Source organism: Anser brachyrhynchus (genome assembly GCF_964034855.1).
Source record: "Anser brachyrhynchus genome assembly, chromosome: 1".
In the NCBI taxonomy this organism is placed as follows: domain Eukaryota; kingdom Metazoa; phylum Chordata; class Aves; order Anseriformes; family Anatidae; genus Anser; species Anser brachyrhynchus.
The window spans coordinates 7,493,004-7,514,243 of record NC_137694.1 but is presented as its reverse complement, the minus strand read 5'-3'; the positions used below and the strand labels follow the sequence as shown (position 1 = coordinate 7,514,243).

Here is a 21,240-nt window from a genome sequence, read left to right as displayed (position 1 = left end):
TGTGCCTCCTATTTATGCGCTCCCAAGAAATTAACACCCCGTTAAGCTGCACAATGCAGCACATTTATTTTTATTTCACTGTACTGCAGCTTTTCAATGTTAACTCTGTACTATTTCTTACTGGAAGCAAATCCAATCTAGCACCAAGTGTTGCTTAAATTAGTGGCCTAGAAGGCGATGAATTACATGCAGCAGAAATAGTACCTATAGCTTAAGATAAAGCAGCTTCCAAGCAGCAAAGCCCAGTGTTTACTTCAGGTGCAAGAGGCAAAGGACAGAGGAAGAAGATTTAACTTCAGAATACCTGAAGCTGAGACTGTGATTTGTCTGCAGACCCATTTTAAGGCAATAAACAGCTATATTTATATCTCCTGAATGTGCCTATTATTTCAAGATCTCACCCAAATGAGTGCAAGTGACATGACAAAGCAGCACTGTAGGGAGCCAAAAAATGTATAAAAAGCAATTGATCCATTATAGATGCAGTCTCGGGCAAGCTCAGTCTATTTTTAGTCATTTTAATAATGCAGCTGATTTGCTGCATCAAGGAAGGAAGCTGAAGAGGGACCCCAGCAAGCTAAATAATCCAGTGGGACATCGAATGGTGAGGCTGAGGTAAATAGGGTTAGAAAAAGGGACGTTGTATGGTGTTTCTACATTAATTGTGTTGCAGAAATTGCAGAGATTTGGGTGTACATTAGACAAGCCAAGGCAGAGGTCTTGATTTCTCCATGTTCTCCATGTTCTCCATGAGCACAGCCCTCTTTGTCTCGCTAAAACAGCCAAGACCCATCTGAGCATCACCCGCTCAGCTCGCCCGTGCAGCAGATGAAAGGACCACACTGCCCTCCATCCGCGTGGCCCTGGGGGAAGTCTGGAAGAGAGAAAAGCTGAGGTTTTTCCCTCCCTTCCCCAGAGTGGCCTTTAAAGGAGAGTGGATGTGAGAAGGACAAGAGACAGACGCCTACTAGCCAAAAGGATGGCTTTTGGGGCACTCAGTTAAAACACGAAAATAAAACAATGTCTTAGCTCCAGACAGTGGTGTGGGGCCAAGCAGGGAAAGAGGGACCACCCAGCGAGGAGAGAGCAATGCAATGGGGACGGTGAAAAAAGACAGGGAGCAGCAGCCATGCCCAGGGAGGAGATGAGATGCTGGCTGCATGCAGCAACAATAAAGCAGAAATTATGGCTCAGATTTTGAAGCTTGAAGGCCGGGCACCGCACTGCACCTGGGATTCTTCAGGGGCAGGGTGATCCAGGACTCCATTTCACTGATGCTCGCTTCATAAAACAAACAGAAATGTCCATGCTCAAGGCTGTGAAAAGGCTGGGGTGAGCCCTGATGCTAAACCTGCCAGGGTTAGCTCGACTCCAGTCATCTTTTTCTTTCTTTCTAATACCTCAGGGCTGCTGGCGCTCCCCATCTGGGGACTTTCTTATAAAAACGTTTATCTTGTTGTCGTGTGGAAGCGGCATTTTTCCTCCGTTATGGAGTTATGTCAATCCCACTGCGGGCGAGAGGTCACGAAGGGGACTCCCACGCTCATTCTTCATCTGGCAGCGCTGGCCAGCCCCGGCCTGGCAAAGCCCTCTGCTGCAAAAAATGAGGGGACGGACAGCCACGTGGGGTCCCAGGTGGCCCTCTGAGCAGTCCCCGAACCACCCAGCACTGCCCCGTGTACCTGCAGTCTTGGTCCATGCAGCTGAGGAAAGACATCTTTGTAACAGGTTGCCATCACCTGTGCTCAGCCCCTTTATCCACAGATTCGCATGGCAACTTTGCCAGCACCCAATACAGCCACGAGCCAAGGCAGCTTCCCCTCCGTGGAGTGGCATCACTTTGGGAGAAAGGGAAGACTTATAAATAAAGGGAAATAAACATACATAAATGCCTCTTAAATAAAATTAAAATTAAATTAAAATAAAATAAAATAAAATAAAATAAAATAATAAAATAAAATAAAATAAAATAAAATAAAATAAAATAAAATAAAATAAAATAAAATAAAATAAAATAAAATAAAATAAAATAAAATAAAATAAAATAATAAAATAATAAAATATTTTTTTAAAGCATTCCTTCTGTGAGAGAGACAGGTAGCTCTTGTTCAGTAGATGACAATTGTAGGTTGCTTAAGCTATTGACCAGCAACCAGCATACCACCACTTCCATGACCTGAGCAGGCATATACCTTCCATGTAAGCTCAGCAGTAATATCTAAATATCTGTCATCTTCATGGAGTATTTGACATTTTTGTCTTTTGGGGGCCAAAGATCTTCATGGAGATTTCTATTTTGTGGATACTGGAATCAGCTTAGGCATTTAGGAAAATTCATAATAAATCTGGGACAGCATCTCACATGGAGCTGAAACTCAAGTGCAGTTGTACGGGTTCAGAGCAAAGATCCATGCAGTGTTCTGTCTCCAGCAGTGTCCGTGTGTGATGCAGAGAAAAGAGTGAAATACAAGTGAGATATTTTCCCTGAATATTCTCCCACCTTCCAAATGTTTTCCACTCGGGGACCTCCTGTATTGGATGTAGCCTCTAGATATCCAACATTTATCATCCTTTAATTTGTCCAGTCTTTTTCTGAAGCCAGATAAAATATTGCATCCTTGCTGTTCTTTGGCAAGGAATACCACAGATCAGCTATTAGTTGTCTTTGAATCACTTCCTTTAATTTGTTCTAAGCATGGCTCCTGCCAGCTTCATTTGATGCACCCTTATTCTTGTATTGGAAGAAATAGTGAAGAGTCAATCCCCGTTCATCTTCTCCATGCCACTCACCATCATTGAGTTGTTCTCCTTCATTTCTTTTTCAGGCATTTTTTTCCCAGACCAAAGCCCACGTTGATTGCTTACTTAGTCATTTCTTTATAGGGACAATTTTTTAACTTTGAATCATCTTTACTGGCCTTCCTTGAATCATCTCTATCGCCACTATATCATTTCTGGAGATAAAGGGGAGACACTATTTAAGATGTGAGTGAACCCTGGTTTTATTCAGTGTATTCAGTGGCACGATAATGTTCTCTCTTTTGCCTGCCCCTTGGTAATTGTTAATATTTAATTTGCTGATTCCACCACTACTGAGCAATGAACTGACATTTCATAGAACTATTATATCTCAGTATCTTATTCCTGAGTGAGCCCAGAGCCCATAATTTTATATGTGAAGTTCAGAGCATTTTTCCTTCCATGAACATTACTTCAAGTTTGGCTACATTAAATTTAATTTGCTGTTTTATTGCTCATTCACTTAGACTCATCAGATCTTGCTGCAGGCCTTTGTCCTTGCTACCTTGAATATCATGGTGTCGTCTGAAAACTGTGCTCCCTCATTGCTTATACCCTTTCTCAGATAGAGCAGCACACGTTCCAGGCCAGATCCCTGCAGAAACCCAACAGGACATCTCCTTGGTGCCTTAATTGCACAAAGTTAAGGTTCACAAGAATCCTCTTCTGGAGATATCTTCATAGCTAGACCCACTCTTGAGATCAATTTGTTGCACTTCATCCTGGAGCACAACGTTGAGGTTGGACCACAGGCTGATGTTTGATGCCTCCATCTGAGCCTTTGATGCAGCAGTGGGTTAATACATTCATTGGAAAACCAAGGCCTTCAGCTGACATTGAAAGCTACTGCAGGATGAGGTTGACTTACAGCTCCCTGAGCCATGATGAAGGCAGATGGCCGTGCCCTTGGCTAGCTGGAGCCTCCTACAATTCACCATTAGCTCCAGAATCAGAGAATTACTGCAGTCCACCTGGAGGTGTCAGGTTGATGAGTCTCTACATCCAGGGTCTTGTGTGGGAGGAAAGCTAGAGCTGGAAGGAGGGTTTGGGAAGCTTGGTGTTTCCCTGTCATCCAAGTTTGTCAAGAGGATGGGACCTCTGTCTTCACCTTCCCCAAATGGAACAGCGTCAGGTTTTGTTGCAACAGACCCATTTACTCTGAACAGGAGAGCATAGAAAATCCTGTGTAGGAGACCAAACAGACTCATCTTCAAAACCTCACCTCAATTATTTAAAGTAGGGAAGTTCATAAAAGTTCTCTGCTACTCAAGTAGAACCATGGCCTGTCTTGCTACAGCTGACTTGCCATACCATCCCACTCCCATGGGCTGGAAAAGCGTCTCATTTTCTTTACAGTGGCTGGTATAGTGCCATGTATAGTGCTATGACACAGCCAGCACAGGTGATCCCAACTGGCCAAAGGGATAATCCATACCATATGGTGTCATGATGAACAACAAATATGGGGAGAGGTGTTGTGCATGTTCACAATCCACATTTACTGAGGACTTGAACCTTTACTAAATCAGTGGAGGTGATCCAGGGTCCCTTCTCTAGAGGTCTCCATGACCAAGGAGCCTCATACGATGACAATTTGCCTGTTCTCCTCCCCAAACTCCTCAGCTCCATCTTTGAAAGCTGGACCATCCCAAACATGGTATCCTGCGACTAATTAGGCTCAGATCTGCTCTTTAACCCTTTCTTATCAGCTTGTGGCTTTACTCGCTGAACTTTGTGCTCTGGTGTTAGCACCACTGTCTTTGCAAGCCAACCCTTGAGCTATCAGTTGCAGAGTGACTTTTTCTTACCATCGCCAATCACCTCCATCCCTAAAACTGCACTAAGAAAACAATTCTGGGACCCATTGTGTCCCCACATAAAATTTCAGCTTTGAAAAACAGCATATTTTGCTGAAATCTCATTTTGGCAATAATGTTCCAGTAGTCACCACTTTTCAGTTCCCTTCTGATATCTTATTCCCAAATGGTAGAAGAAAACTAGGAAGGAAATGAAGGGAAAATGTGGGTGTAGAAGAACATCCTGTTCTGCACAAATACCCTGGTGTGTTGTCAGATGGATACTCTGCTTTAAATAGAAGAGGTCTCATGCTCGCAAAGGCCAAAATAATAAATTCTCAGGAATTAGCAAAGATGGAAATAGTGATTTTTTTTAAAGAAACTGTTCAGATTTACTGCATTAAAGAATGGCCCAAGTTAGAGCTTCTCACTGTCACACGCAGTCTCATTTATGTCTACCTATAATGCAATGCACATATGCACAGTAGGTTTAGGAATAATCCCCAGGGAACTCAGTTAAATTCTGTTTGTTTTTATTGTATATAAGTGGCTGTTTCCATAATAGAGGTCACTTGGGGTAAACCGAGTTAAAATGAGAGTTTGTACAGTCAACAGGATAGATTCAGAGGTCCCTGAGAACTGATATGTTTGAAAAAGTTCTGTTTAGATCCATTTGATCCGTTTTTGTGATTCTTATTTCTGCTATCCACTTTCTACAAGTTTTTTTTTTATTTTTTTTTAACCAAAGCACCATTCCAGCTGTTACTACAACAAGGAGGCAAACTCTTCTCATCTTCTGCACATTTTCTTGAATTTAGTCCATTCCCCCATTGTGCTTTGCTATGAACCTGAAACTTTTATTGGAATTTGAAGAAAAAACAGAAAGTGATATGCCCTTGGGTACAACATACCCTGCTGTATAGGATTTAGGAAAATTCCAGAGAACTTACTTCAACAAAGCAACTTTTTCCACCAAAACCCTTTTCTCCAAATTTCTGACCATTGCTGAAGACAATTAATATTGATCAGCAGGGGAACTGCTATGCTGAATATTGCAAATGCAAGAGTCCAAGAGCTGGTATATCTCAGAGAGAATCATCTCTCTGTTATTTACTGGTGTGATAATGGGAAAGCCAGGTCATGTAGAGCTCAGCGTGGGTGAGAACCCATGAACCCCTTCATCCTCCTTGCCATCACCAGCAGAGCACGTGGTGCTTTTAGTGCCAGGTGTTTCTGGAGTGGGAATCAGGGAAGCCGTTATGTGAGCCCTAAAGCCATTTTCCTTTGCCTGACACCGCGTTCTCCATTGGTTTTGAAATAATCTTGAAATTCATCTTTGTGAAGAGAATAATGGGCCTGTGTTGGTGTCAAAGGATCTGTCACATGGAGCCTGTGTTCTGCCCCTGGAAGATGTCCCCTGCTGTTTATCTCTGTGGCCAATACAACACAGATAGAGGGACAGCCAAGGGGAACGAGTGACATGGTTCCCCTGTGCTATCGCAGAGAGAGACTGCAGAGAAAGATCTTTAACCTCATATTTCAGTATCTAACACACAGCCTTTGTGCAATAAATGAAGGGTGTGGGGAGGGAAGAAGTGATCACATGCTCGGTTCCAGTACGGTTCTTGTTGTGGTTAGACTGGTTGGACAGTAGTACCAGTTAGGGGCAGACAAATGCATGATTCAGTCCTGGTGGACCCCTGTTACCTCATATTGACCCAGTTTGAGCACTGCTTGTTGTGGAGCAGAAATGGGGACATGCAGAAGGAAGCCAGGAGTCCTTGCACCCAGCCTGCTTTCCCAGATGGCTCTTGTAGAAACTCTGGAAGCTTCCTGGGATCTCTGAATTTCCATGGATGTCAGGTGAGACAAAGGCTTACCATCAGCCTGGTCTTCTTCTGGAAATACTTTCTGTAGAGCAGAGCACGAGAAATCCTGTTTGCAGGGAAACACATGTTGCCCCTTGCATGCCAGCTCCCTCACCAGCATCCTGCATTACGGTCCCCTGATTTTCAACAATCTCCATCGTAACACCCTCCCAACCCATTTCTTTGTGTTTTACCCATGCTCATTACAACACCCCTTCACTCAGACTGGCGAGGATAGGCACTTTGTGAAATCTTTAACGAAAGGGCATCACGTGCGTGATGAACAGGCTCTCCCAGCAGCAGACAAGCATCCCGTGCTGGGTTTATTTCTGGAGCAGCTAACCTATTATCTGATGCAGGGCCTTGTGTGGATGAGAGCTGGTCCACCCAGAAAATGAATTACGTGCCCTTCTTTGCTATTGAAACTATCCATCATATCGCGTCCCAAATGGTCTATCATGTCGTTGTCTAGTAAAACTCAGCCATCAAAGGCAGCTCCTGTTTGGGTGCTGATGCTGGATGTCTGAAAAGGTGATTTCAGCTATAACTCTGAGAACATTTACTTGAAATTTATGACTTGAGGTCCCTCTAAGCTCCATCAACTCTATCCATCTCACACCTTTATAAATAATACTGATCTTCAGTTTCTGAAACCTGTAGGGCAGCCTTCAGTGGTTGTTTTTTTTTTTTCTTTTTTCTTTTTTTTTTTTTTCCTGGTGTCTGGAATACATCACATGCAAGATTTCACTCTGAGATTTCAGACTCTGTGTGTACTTATTAAACAAATATAAAAGACTTTGGCAGAGGAATGTGGATACCATGGAGGGCAGTTTGGTGAATTTGGCCCTGGCTAGGACCCAGGAGATTTCAGCGCCATTCCTTGCTGTACCAAGACTTTCAGTATTTGTCCTTTTTGTGCCTCAGTTTCCTTTCTATTCGGTTCCCAGCCAGCATTAAGCAAAATCCTTGAAGTGTTCCCATTGGGTTTAGCTTTGGTTGGACCAGGTCCATCAGCACCTTTCTGCTCCGTGTGAGAGGTAGAGACGAGAAGTGCTAAGTAAGCAGCAACGTCACCTCTTCTCCATTGACTTAAGCAGGAGCAGATGTGTGGAGGAAGACCAAGCACTTAGGATCATGCCTTAAACTTTCCACAAACACAGTAACAGGAACGGTCTGGACCCGAGAAGTGCTCTGCATCCTGCACAGGGATGCGGTGAGGCTTGGAGGACATTTCGGAGGGGGTGCCAGGGAGTTCGCAGAACCCGACCCTGTGGGATTATGTGAGGTTATTCCCCTTTGTACGTAACCCCAGCCGTCACCACAGCGCTTAGTGTAGTCTCATGCCTTGGGGAGCGGGTAAGGGAATCTATTAATACTCTTAGGAAAAAATTAGCATCCAAACAACTTTTGTTTCCTTGTTTTTTACACGTCTGTGCTCCCCTCTGTCACTAGTTACAGCGCAGAGCCTGATAGGCGCTGACAAAGAGCTATTGATGGGGAGCTTGTGTGAATTGGCCCAGCGCTGGTCACAGCCAACTTCTGTGGGACCTGCTGCCCCCGTCCTACAATACGCTCCAGTGTGTTGAGCCATTTGTGAAAGGTCAGAAATGAACAGAGAAATGGACTGGAGTCAAAAACAAGTAGTCCTATAAATATCAGTCATAGTCAAAGGCGGTTTATTCCATTCCTCCCCTCGCTCTCCCTCTGTGTGCGTCTCTCCCTCCCTCTGTTGTGGTTTCCCAGATATAACTCCATGTTTCTGACTGTGAAGCTCTGAAGGGGAAGCAGCACGCACGCTGCAGCTTCTGCTCCCATTTTGCACACATGGAATAAGCCTCGGTCCCGCGAACAGGACCGGCAGCCGGCACGGAGTCCAGCCATCAGCTGCACTCAGATGCTGTGTTTTGATTTCTCGGATTTTCTTTATCTGTGAGAAAACTCATTTGCTGCAGCTTGAGAGTTAGCTTTGGCCGCAGGCAGCTTGGATTGGGACTCCTGAGGGCTCTTCTCTGGCCGGAGCGAACGTTTGACTTCACAATGACTTTAGCAGCTAAATTAGAGGATATCGAAGTGACGCTGGAGCATCTACTAATGGATGTGTTCGTAAGTAAGCTACAATTTCCTATTTAAAGCGGGATGCTAGCAATCCAGAAGGCAGCATACAAATTTAAGGGTGTATCCAAGTGTTGCCTTGGCTTCGTTCCTTCACGTTTCCTGATAAACCGTGTGTCCCACACCAGCAGTGTGTTGTGGTACAGCTAAAGGGTCTACCACAAGGGGTAATGTGTAAAACTGGAGCAGCGTGACTCCAGGGCAGGATACATTTTGCATTGGTTTTTGTGTATCATCATTCATGAAGCACATGAAAAGGAGGAGAGATTTGGTCAGAACAGTTTGAGGAAGGTCTCTGTAAAAGAAGTGCACTGACAAAACTTTTAAGCTATGGATTGCTTAGCATAAAGTATCTTTGGCTTAAGGTTTTTAATAGTTATTAGATTAAATTCTTTTACTAGTTATAGTTTTGGGTTAGTTTTGAAAGAGATGAAGGAACAAGCATAAGTCTTTTCATTAAAATAAAGTTTATTCCTCCTGGATATGCCACACGCTTTAAACTGCTGTTAATCTGGAATTGCTTCCTAGAGATCATTAAAGCTCAGTGAAGCGATGTATGACTTTCTTCTGCACATCTGAGATAAGAATCTGTCTCTATAATCTCTTTTTAAAAGTTTATTAAAAATACTGAAACATTTCAGAAGAGATTCCTGATTTTTCAAACACAGCTTGGTGTGTGTTTGCCATAGCCGGAGTCAGCTAAGTTTTGGAAGTTTTTGGAGGGGTTGTGGTGGGAGAAACAATGATGAGGGATTGTCAGGTCCTTTATCTCCTTCAAAAAAGTCATGCCAAGGTAATCTGCACACTTTGTAAATTCAAGTTATTAAAAAATAAGAAGGAAATGGCATTCTGAATTTTCAAAAGAGTTCATTTTGGCATCTTTTAAATGAAATGCCTCAAATTTCAAGGTCTACTGATAAGGAATCTTAGGCATCAACCACAAAAGCAAAAAGCAGGAGAGCCTGCCAGCTTTACAGCCTGTGGTCCAGCTACTAAGGTGCCAATCTGTGCTGGGGGAGAAGTGGATTCAAGCCTCTCTGTGCTGACATCTCCCCACAGTCCTTTGGGGAGTGCCCTTCCCCCTTTCCCAGAGGCAGCTGAGATGGGGGTAGAGGGAAACACCACGGGTCTTCCCTGTCAAAGCCTCTCTGTAGGGTTTGAAACACTTTGGGCTCTAAGATATGAATCAACCTAAAGCCTATTTACCACTTTCCCCAGCTAGGGGTACCATGCATGTTAGAGAAAATTCCTAAGAGTGTAAATCCCCATGGCAAGCAAAGATTTAATGTTCACATCTCATGGCAGCAGCACGCTGTGAAAGATACTCTGCGTGGAGAGGGGACGATGCTTTCTTTGGACTATTGCACTTGCTGTAGAATGAGCTTGGCACCACGATGCCTCTGATTCTATTTGTAGCTTGGCATCACTTTGTCAAGCTGAGTGCTTGAAGCTTGGGAGGCTGAGAGCCCTGTCCTCTATGGGGCAGGTGCCATTGAACAGTGGGTGCTTAAAGGCATTTTATTGCTGGGTAGGATCTGAGAGACTGCCAAGATCTAGGAAACCAAGGATGGCTGAATTGATTGAGGCCAGTGAGAGCCAAAACTGCAATGCTACATGTGTGTGGTTGTGTTTGAAGGGCAAGTAAAGCCTCCTGCTCTGCTGGGAACCACCCAACCCTTTAGGAGAGGTCATAGGGAGTTATTCCTTCATGTCCCATCATGCACAGAGTTTTGGAGCTGTGCCTAGGTTTTGGCCATTCTTATGTCCACATCTTACCTCCATCCAAATGTCTTCCTCATGTTTTGTTTGTTTTGGTTTTTGGTTTTTGTTTTTTTTGGTCTTTTTCTTTGCTTGCTTGTTTTTCTGTAATGAGGATACAGAAGACCAAAGTCAAGTGTGGGCTAAATTCTCCAGGTGGCTTCAGTCCATGAAACCAATGGATCTCTTCTCAGGTTGTGTTTTGAACTAAATATGCAATATTTAAATATGCAATTCCAGAAACCCAAAGACACGTCCCCAGCTGGGACATTGCTGTCACAGCTGAAACAGTGATGAAGGGACATTGTGCCATGTGTCGTGCGGTGCCATGCTGCGCCGCGTCGGAGCCCCCAGCTGGCTCTGGAAGAGCTGGGGTGTGTGTCAGAGCAACATTGTGCAGAGACACAGTGCAATAGTGTCAGCTCTGTGCTTCTTCACCCCACTTGTCCCCCTGCAGAGGCTGAGGCTTTACGACTTAGCAGTGGTAGCACATCCAGACTTCATGGCTCGCTTTGGCTATCAGGGCTGAGAACCTAATCTAGCCTGTAGGCAAATCAAGAAAATAAGATTTCCCTGAGGAGCAATCATGTTTTCCACTGCCTTTGTTCTTCTAAAAATTACTCAGGAGGTAAAGCAGGAAGCATTTTGGATAACTGAGACCAAATATTCCAAATGGAGAATCATTCTGCCTGGCACGATCAGGCACGACTTTCAAGCTTTACTCATGCATTGCTTTGCCTCATGGCTATGTCCGATCTTAACCCCCCTGTCCACTGAGTGATGCTAAAAGCAATATCTACAAGTGGATACGGAACAGAAAATATGAAATTCAGTACGAAGGAAGGGCAGAACATAAAGCTGTGGCTGTGATAGCTCATTCCAGTCCCCCGGTTCATCAGAGGTCACTAATCCATTACCAAGCACCTTGCTATCACCAGCAAGGCTAATACCTGGGTTAGGAGCGTGGGGCCAGGCCAGCTGCAGGCAGGTGGACTGCCAGGTGACAGGACCCTCCTGGGCATGATCTCAAAGGCTGCTCCACACTGTGCATCTTCGTCCATGTCAGCTTTATTGCTGACAGAGTGCAGCGATCTATCACCGTAATGTTCCTCTTCCAATTCTCCGGTGCCCTCCATTGCTCCAAATCAAGCAATTACTTATGAAACTGGGAAACTGTGGTCTGTGAAGCCTTGTCTTGTCTTTTTCTTTATTTTTTTTTCCTTTGAAGAAATCTAGTTTTAATGATCATTGCACCACAGGGCCAGTGGCCACTGACAAAGCCTGCTTTAACAGCCTGTACCAAGCCCATTTTATCACAGTGCAGAAAGAAAGGCTACAGCAGACAACAAAAGAGAAGCAACCACAGGTTTCTAAAGAAGCCGAGCCCTAGCTCAGCTCAGACTAACCCACCTTGATGTAATTTGGCTTCTGCAAGAACACAGACTGAAGAAATGCTACAGGGTTTGGCCAGTTTTACTCTGGACAAGGTTTTTAGCTAAGTGCTCCTGCAAGAACTCACCTGGAGTGAATTCGGCAGAGGTTCAGAGCAAGGATGGCAAGCCTTGGCAGCAGATATGTTTAACGTTTCCCCTGGGATTTGCATCCCGATGGCATGAACTGCTGCTTCCTTCCAGGACATGGTGTACTCGCCGCGCTGTCAGCCCGCTATCAGGAAAGCAGCTGTTGCTGCACTGACACTTCCTTTCCTCCATTAATAAAGGGTGTCGGAGAGCTTTGCTGGCCTCTAAGAGATGAGATAAAAGGGAAGCCTCTGACATGACATTTCTTAATTAGCTGTCATCACCGGCGGGCTGCCACCGAGCTGCTTGGACTTGGCTGCCTGCACAAACCCAGCCAGGGAGCCTGGGCAAAAGCAGGGAGGTGGTGTGGGGACAAGCTCAGCCGGTCCCTTGGGTGTGCTAAGAGAAAAGGGGCCTGGGTGAGAAATACGGGCTCTGAGTGCTTATTTCACAGCTTGCAAAAGTTGTCCCTGAGCCAAACCCTCCTCACCCCTGGACTGGCTAATTATTGCTGTGCAATCTGTGAATGGAGACCTCAGATGAGGTTGTAGCGAAGTGGCAGTCAATCTCTTCTCCAAAGCAACAAGTGATGGGACAAGAGAAAATGGCCTCAAGATGCACCAGAGGAGGTTTAGTTTGGATATTAGAGGAAAAATCTTCACTGAAAGGGTTGTGAGGCATTGGAACAGGCTGCCCAGGGAAGTGGTTGAGTCGCCATCCCTGGAGGTATTCAAAAGATGTGTAGATGTGGTGCTTAGGGACATGGTTTAGTGGTAGGCTTGGCAATGGTAACTTAATGATCTCAGAGGCCTTTTCCAACCTAAATGGTTCAAGCATCAGTTGACATGAAAAAGGAGACTGATTTCTGAAAGTAGGCATGACGGACCTGTAGTGGGTGACCCAGGTGAGAGTCTTAGATGAAGTCTTTAAACCATGGGCACTGTATCCTTAGCCCACTCCAAATAAAATCTGGGAAACAACAGTCAATGTATTTCCAATGGTGTATGGGGTCTTAGATATCATCCAAACACAACAAAGCTTGCCAAATCCACCATAATCTCCATCCATATTCCTGTAGCTACCTGTTCCCACAGCCGGCCACTCAGCCTTCCTCTCACCACAATCCACAGGTAAATATATACATATACATATATCTCTGTACAGATATAGATATGTGTTTAAATAGATAGGAGGCTACCTCATGAAAATAACATTCATGAGGCCTTTCTGGACTGTGTCAGGGCTGTGGCTGCCTTGCTCTGGGTGGATGTAGCCATCAGGACTGGAAGAAAACAACTGATTAGTGATGCTCCAGCCTCCTCCATCACCCTGGGAAACAGCTGTTCTTCTCCCTTCTAACAAAATAACAAAGATGTGAAGCTTAATCTCTGTTTCTAATCTCATAACTTAGTCAGAGGAAGTCAGAGGAAAATACCTGGAATGCTGCAAGTAGTTTGGCTCATTCTTCTGACAGATAGTTATGAACGGGAACTGAGCTCTGACTCAAACTCCTGTCTCCAGCCAGATCTTAAGTTGTTTGTTTGAAGGAGCAGGCATCAAAACCGAACCCTGAAGAGTCCAAAATGAGGGTCAGCTCCCTTGCCAAGAGGGTGTTAAGAGGAGGCAAGGCTTCATGGCACACCTTGGCAATGGGGATGTCACCACAAGGCAGTCAAAGCCACCATATCCCAGTAAGGATTTGAATTGTCCCCTACCTAGGCCCATGTATTGCAGCCCCTGAACCGTCAAGGGAGGGACATTTAAGTGACCTGGCTTTTAGTAACAACACAGAAGGGGCAACAAAATCATCTGTGATAAGATCCAACTCTTTTCCTCATCACTTTACAGACAGGGAACCAGACAGAAGGATACAAAGAAAGATGAGCAGCACCTTTCTCCCCCATCCCGCATTAAAAAAGGGAGTAGAAATCTGACTTTCATAATCCCGTTGTGGTGATTTGTTCCCTTCTAACTATAACACTTCACCACAACTGCAGAATACTCCAAACTGGCCATGTCTGGGGTGCAGATCTCCAGTGCCAAGGACAAAGTGTGCGCCTTTGCATCTAGTCCGAGGATCTCTGGCATAGGTAGGTGTTATTCGTTGTCTGTTCTTGTGGCAGTTACACCATTAAACTTGTTATTTTCTCACACCATCAACACTGGTAAACAAGAGCCATTCTCTTAGTCAATATGGGCAATCTGGGATAAAGAAGGGTGTAAAAAGGTGGTTGCTTCAACCACCAAGTGCACCCTGCACACAGCATTCTTCGTCCCTGTTGTAACCAAACAAACGTTCCTGAATTTACCATCGTCTCCCAGTGTCTATGCTACATTCTTCTTAATAACCAATGCAATAATAAGACATTATCAACTTGTAAAGTGATTCATTAACCTCCTTCGCAGGAATAAATTCTATGGCTTTGCTAGGCTGCTAGGACTTGCTAATCAAAGAGCAAGCAGCAAGTTTGTACTTGGAGCAGGCACAAATCATGCATAAAGCAAATTTGTGTGTGCTAACCTCACCCTCTGCAATGTAATGGGTATTTCTCTCTGGCAACTACAGCATCCTTCAGTTTATCCTCAGCATCTGGTTTGCAGGAGGTACAAAGCCTGAATTTTGCCAGTCCCTTGACCTGTATTGAAAGTAGAGTTTGTTAGCAGTATTGTGACATTAAAGAGCTCCCCTTATGTAAATGTTCATGAGGATTTGTTTAGAGAGGCGCTTCCGAACATGAGAGTCTTAAAATGATCATACCAGGTCTTGCCAATAAATCTAGTCCAGCATTGTGTCGTGGGCAGCAGCCAACATCGGGTGCCTACAGATGAATGTAAGAACAGGGCAAGTACATAGCCATAGGCTCTACAGTCATCATCCAACCACCAGTTGTGTGCATTCAGGGGCTTCCTGACCCAGAAATGGTGTCTTTGGACTCAGCAACCCACTGTAGATGTTCCTTTATGAATCTGCAAAATAATTTTTTGAACACGGTCCAGGGATGTGAGTTACTAGGCACAGCTGCCACGAAGAGCTCTGGAGCAGAAGAAAAGCTGTAGTGTTGTGCTGCAGCCCTGTGAACAGTGCAGTCAACTGCAGAAAACTCCTAGCCTCACCCTCACATGAGTCAGGTCATGCTGTTGGCCCTCAGAAACCCTCGGAGGAACAGAAGAGCTTTGTGGGGCAGTCCAGGCTGGCTTGCCTGCACTGAACAACGCACATAAAGAAGATGGTGAGAATGAAGGGCTGGGAGTCAAGGTCTGTGAATGCCAGCAAGGATAGGAAAGGCAAGGAAATTAAATACAGCAGAACTTCTGATAGCTGGGAGACATAGACTGAGAGTGTCCAGCTATAAAACTTACTTTATAATCAGTGAGACTTATCATCCATATCCCACTCATGTAGGCAGCTGAAGTAGGTCCGGTTCCCCAAACCTTGCTGGTGCCCATTTCTCCTCACTGATGACGAGAGGAGTGCAGATGACAAGCTCAGATGAAGGCAGCCAAAGCTAGAGGAGGTAAATGCCACTCCAGATGTCCCTTACAACTGAGGTAGAGTGTTGTTACAACTTGGAAGGCATAGAAAAGCTAAAACAAAAAATACAAACTGATAGGAGTTACAGGGAGAGACCCCAGGACCAGACCAGAGAGCCAGACAAACTTTTCACAATTCTTCATCTCTCCATATAAATCTACAAAGTACAGCATATGACCAATTCTTTTTATATTTTGCCAGTGTTATCAGTTCCTCCTTCAGTTTTGTGCAAACAAAGTGTTCTTCTCACTCAGAGAAAAACTGTCTTTACTCCATGCCTGCAAGATCTCAGCTACAAACAAAGTTTGCCTGAAAGGCTGCTTACCAGTTCCGATAAGGCTTAAAAAAACTCCTAAAGTCACCCACGAATCTTCCACTTTCCTCCTTTCTTTAGGGATATGACGGCCTCTCTGCTGTCCGCGTGCTTTTCTCTTGGGGCACCATAGCTCTCCTTACTTCACAAGCACTTCCCTGCAATATATTAAGATTAATCAAAGCGATGTAACAAGAACAAAGTTTGAAAAGAAAAAGAAAATCGCACAGCACAAAGAGGCATTTATCTTCCCTGTGTTTGACACAGTCCATATGTCACAGGTCCTGTTTAAGACTTACATCTAGCTCAAGGCTGAGTACCTCCCATGCTGTGCTGGGAAAGCCCTAATTTCTCCAGGAACTGAAGCAAATCAGCAGTGCTGAGCACTACGTTTAATAACTCACTAACATTTTAGGACTTGGTGCTGAGATGCACCAAGTATGTGCGTGTTCCCCTGTAGTCTCTGGGTTGTGCAAAGTCTTTAGAGCAGATCCCTGACAGAAATATTTCAAAGTCCCAGCTGAGTGCACCGCTGCTATCCTGTGCATTGCATCCAGCCTCTGCTGCACATCCACGATGTGGGAATGTCGGGTCGCTGCCAAATATCTCCTCTGTTGTTTACACAAGCCCTGGAAGTCAGCGGCGGCCCCTCCGATCCCTTGGTGATGTTTACAGGGGCGTGTCTCGGGGGCAATGGGGTCAGGCGAGCTCCCTCCCTAATTAATTACTGCCCCTCTGAGTTATGTGGGAAAAGAGCCGACCTGCCGGCACACCAAAACACAAGGGAAATGTCCTTCCACCCAGCAGAGGCCCCGCTTGCTGTCTGCTGCTCTTCTTCTGGCCGGGGTTTGCCTGCAGCCCATACATCTGGGTGCACAGAGGCTGGGACCACTTTCCCCTACAAGGTCCGTGCATTGGGCAGCGGGGTGGAGAAAAGGGACAGAGACTGCTCCCAGAGCAGCAGGGGAAGAGGAAGGGTGCAGACTGCAGCACCCCTTTCCTGAAGACATCTTCTGGAGTGTCTACATCTGCCCTAGGACTTTCACTAGAGGTCATACCCCGCTCGGCTTCTTCCTAGAGCAGAAGCAGGTTTGCACGCAGTGCTCTGTTTGGAGATGACATTTTGCTTTCTGATACTTCAGTATGTCAGAAAAATCTCTGACTTGTCAACCAAACCCGTTTTCTCAAGGACAAGTGATCAATGAGTTCCTAAAATGTATTACTCCTGGGGTCCTGCGTTCGTACCACACGTGGACATTTCTGCTGAAACACCGATGGATGTGGAAATTTAGAAACATCTAACGTTACCTATTGGGTTAACCTACAGCAACCCACATCAGATATGAACTTCTCTGAGTCCAGAGGTGATCGGAGGAAACCCCTGTGGCTGGGGACCACAAACAGCCCCTCTGTCCCCAGCAGGCTGCTGGGTTATTCCCAGCTCTGGTGGAAAAGGCTAGTACGGGAAGGGAGCACCGCTGGGTGTGTTATCCCACATCACTCCCTAGGCTAGAGTGATCATAATATTTCTCTCTGAAACACTGTGTAAGACTGGAAAATTGTTTTTTTTTTTTTTTTTTTAAACTTTAAGACAAGCTGGATTTGTAACGACAACCAGTGCTTATCTTTCCCTCCCAAAGTGGCAGTTCCCCTTACAGTCTGATTCTGGGTGCGATAAAACCTAAGTCACCGCAGGGACTGTAGCCCCAAAGCATCTCCCTTTCTCATTGCCTTCTTATTACTCCTCTGTGCCCAACAAATCAGCTCAGGAGGATTTCTTACAGCGGGAAGTAAGAAATTCCAACAAAATGAATAAGAGCTGCTACAGAGCTCAAATACGAGTGGTTTCCCTATTGGGACTCCAGGGAAGAATTTGGCCTTGCTATTGATAGAAACCATAGCTATCACCCAGGATGGAAAGCGCTGTCAGAAGCCGCAGCTACCATTGTTCTCTTGTTCTGTTGCTGTACTCGTGTCTTGATGGAGTACAGCACTGAAGGGGGTGTTACTACACCGAGTGACTTCTCAGATTCGCAAAGCAGTGTCTGATTGACAGATGTGATAGATCCAGCACGCTGCACCTCAATCTGTGCCGCTGCTGTCACTGATTTCCATTCACCGATCTCCCCCAGCAGACACTTATTGAAGTGAGTCTTCTTTCCATTTCATTAAAGAGAAAAAAAAAAAAAAAAAGAAAAAAAAGCTAGTCCAAATAGCAATCTATTGGAATGTACTTTCCTCTGATGCATTGTTACCACAAACCGCTGCTCCTGGTAGCCTGCAATTAGCACTGAAAAGCATCCTCTGCTTTAAAGAGTTTCGTCTTTCAGCAGTTAGTAAATATAGTGTGCCTCCGTTGAGGGTCGGTGGTGGTGAGGCCAGGACGTTCCCTTGCAATGGTCTGGCTTTCGTTTCCTACTGTGCCGGTCGGTTGGAGATGGTCTCTGCAGAACATGCAGATGTATGAAGCCTCAGCGGTGTCTGGTCATCTTAACCCGCCTCTGCTCCCAGACACCGCTCTGGCACTTGGATCTGAAAAGCTCAGAGAAAAATAATTACATCCTAACTGCAACAGGGACTGCAAGGAGCCCAGGGAGAGCCATTATGTTTTGTGGCTCTAAGGAGAACAAGATCAAGGCACAGACCTCAAGTAAGATTATTTGCCACCTATGCTGTATTCCCATGAAACACTGCCTTAAGAGACTGTTTGATGTTCCCTGTCCTCTAGGTAATCTCCCAAACTAATCCTAATAGACCTATACACCTGCCTGCCAATGTACCTTGAACAACTCTAAAAATAACACCAAAATCCAGATGATTTCCAGAGTCCTAATTGATTCTGGTTTGGCTTCCTGCATCCAGGTTCACATCAACTGGGAAGTGAGGAATGAGACAGAAAGAAAAAAAAAAAGGTTTCTTAATGGGTCCAGGCCTCCGGTTTTATGTGGTTCTGTAAATAATACTTGTAGGGTTGTGTCTGGGGTGCAGTACAGCAAGTAAAGGGGGAGTCAGGCCCACAATAAGCAGAGATCCTGTTGGAACTGGCTCCCGTACCATACATACGGATAGATGTCTTCTACTTCTCACATGCACCAGAGGCTTCCTGCAAAGAATATTTTTATTATTGTTCAGCTGCCTTAAGCAATATGCAGATTTGCATTTCATTTACAAGACCTAAAAACCTGCACAAAGAACTTGTGGACTGTGCAAAAGACTGAACTAAAGCTCCTCTCTCCCTTAAGGAGGAAAAGTCCGTGTGGTGCTTCATGCTGGTACCAAGAGATTGCCTGCTTCTGGTCCCCAAGACTGATTGATCATAGACCCTGCTGGAGATGCATGCTATGGATCCTTATCCCCCCTAGTGGATAAAGATCTACCTACAAGGCTGGTCTACGAAGTGGACCTGCAGGAGACCCTGCTTGCAGGAATACGAGAGCTTCTGGGGAACGGGTCTGGCGTGAGCAGGAGTTCCCCCAGCCAAGGACTTCGGACTGGGACAGCAGAGATCTCTGCTGCCCTGCTCCCACTGAGAAACCTCACCGCTGAGGTCCTGCCTCAGGTTTGACTCAGTTTTTGTCCAGGCGGAGCTCCCAGTAAAGCAGATTGCCCTCTCTCTCCACCAGTAGGTCCCCAGTGGCTCTGCTGGTGCAAGTGAGGGTTCTCCACGGGCAGCTGGGAGATGCCAGGAACCTGGTTATTAAATAAACAGGTACCTGGGTCTTAAATAAACAGGCAGACATCCTGTGAGATAGCAGGGGGGTTAAAGACCGTTAAAAATACTGCAAGAAACAAAGAGCATTACTCTGCACCTATTCCACATAAAGGTTCTATATTAGTCGGTCATGCTTAAGATATTTCCATCTTTTCCTGTCCCTCTCACTCTCTTTGGCAAGAGCCATATGGAACTAATTATGAACAAAGGCCGATTGTTTTAATATTTAGAGTTTCCCACATCAAGCCTCTGGGTTTTTTCTTTGACTGGTTTTAATGCATGTACATATGCTGAGCAGATACAGAGCTTCTCTTCTCTATTCTAAACAGTTGCTTTAATGTCATGTCCCTAACACCTTCATCCTGCCTTTTGGACTTCGATCAAAACAAAGTATTTTTAGTTTTGCATTAAAATGAGAACAATATACGGAGGAAGGGATTGGCTCCGTAGCTCAGCAGAATTTGGTCTCCCAGCTAGACAGCTCGAAGGGAAGGAGAGTGGGCCAACATCTTTTCCGTTTTACTAAGCAAGCTCAGAGCAGCACTATGGAGATGGTGGACTGAGAAGCTCCTGCAATGCCCACGGTCACTTTAAAATGTGGTCACTAAAAATCTGGATCAGTACCCATACTGTGCATGAAAATGAACACAACATCCAAAACGTACTTCTTACCAAAATGTAAAATCATACCTGGTGCTTTGGGGTTGCTTTTGGGGTCCTGGTGTTGCAGAAAGTCTGTGGGAAGGGAAAGGAGTTGCCTGTGTACCAAACACCTGTGTACAACTTAAAGTGCAAAAATAGTCTTGAACTTCTCTTCCATGGGAAGAAAATGTCATCGTCTGCTATTCTGTAATGGGGTTTTTGAAGAGAAAAAAGAATAAGGTGGTGAGACTGACTCTGTTACAGACAACCCTAACTTCTGTAAGTCCACACAGGAGTTTTAGGCAGCACTGAGCAGGCTTTCATGGACATGGATGTGCACAGAGTGAAAATCAGTGCAACGTGTGCTCTTTGCACTTCTGCATGTGCTGTGCTGCACCACGCACAGCGTGGAGCCTTAACCCGTGAGTGCCTGTGTCTAACTGAGCAGCCCAGGGGCTCTGTTAGCCCTGTGCATGTGCTCTCCAGCGTCTAGGAGAGAGGAATATCCGAACGTAGGATTTAACATTAATCTCTGCACCAGATGGTGATACACCAGATATTCTTTTTGAGGTGAACATGTGATCGACTGTACAGCAAACCAGAGGGGTCTGCAGTCACATGACAAAACGTATAATAAGTCTGATAGAGCTTTGATTAGACAACTGACCTGGTTACCATCTGGAGCAACGAGAAGCAAGCTTGACATTTTTGGAACATTCTCCCCAGAAGCTTAATTCTTCCACCTCTGTGGCACAGCGATCCTGCTGAGCAAACTACACCGAGAAACAGAAGGGAGCTAAAGATACGCTGCTTGAAACATGTTGTTAAGGTTACAAGGCTTGGGTTTTCCTTTTTTTTTTTTTTTTTTCCCTCTCTTCCCCCCCCTCCTTCTTTCAAACAAGCCACATCTTGACTCATACGGTTTGATGTGAAAACCCACTCAGCTATTTGATAGTTGGGAAATCTCGATGAGACTGTAAGTTATTTCAAAGGAAGCCTGTGTGTGTGTGTGCTGCGAACTCCCTCTCTCTTACACACGCACAGACACACACACACGAGTTTAGCTCCGCACTATGGTAGTGCAGACAGCTGTGACTCCGGGTAGGACCCGAAGACTTTTATTCAAAATACCATATGGATCACTGAGGAGACGCAGTGTGGAGAGGGTAAGCCGCGATTTCTTTGTGC

General features: G+C 45.2%; 1 protein-coding gene across 7 annotated transcripts in view; it reads left to right on the top strand.

Moving 5' to 3' along the window:
- Nucleotides 1-21,240, top strand: part of FRMD4A (FERM domain containing 4A) — a 362,843-nt gene that overhangs the window by 145,313 nt on the left and 196,290 nt on the right. The window contains exon 1 of one of the 7 annotated variants that reach the window (XM_080605844.1): nt 7,842-8,566. The exons of 4 other annotated variants lie outside the window; for them this stretch is intronic. In XM_080605844.1, the coding sequence (XP_080461970.1) occupies nt 8,501-8,566 (66 nt within the window). In that variant the 5' untranslated portion in view covers nt 7,842-8,500. Of the gene's footprint in view, nt 1-7,841; nt 8,567-18,982; nt 21,219-21,240 lie in introns of those variants that run through there. 2 more of the 7 variants (XM_080605845.1, XM_080605843.1) reach the window with 2 other exon arrangements.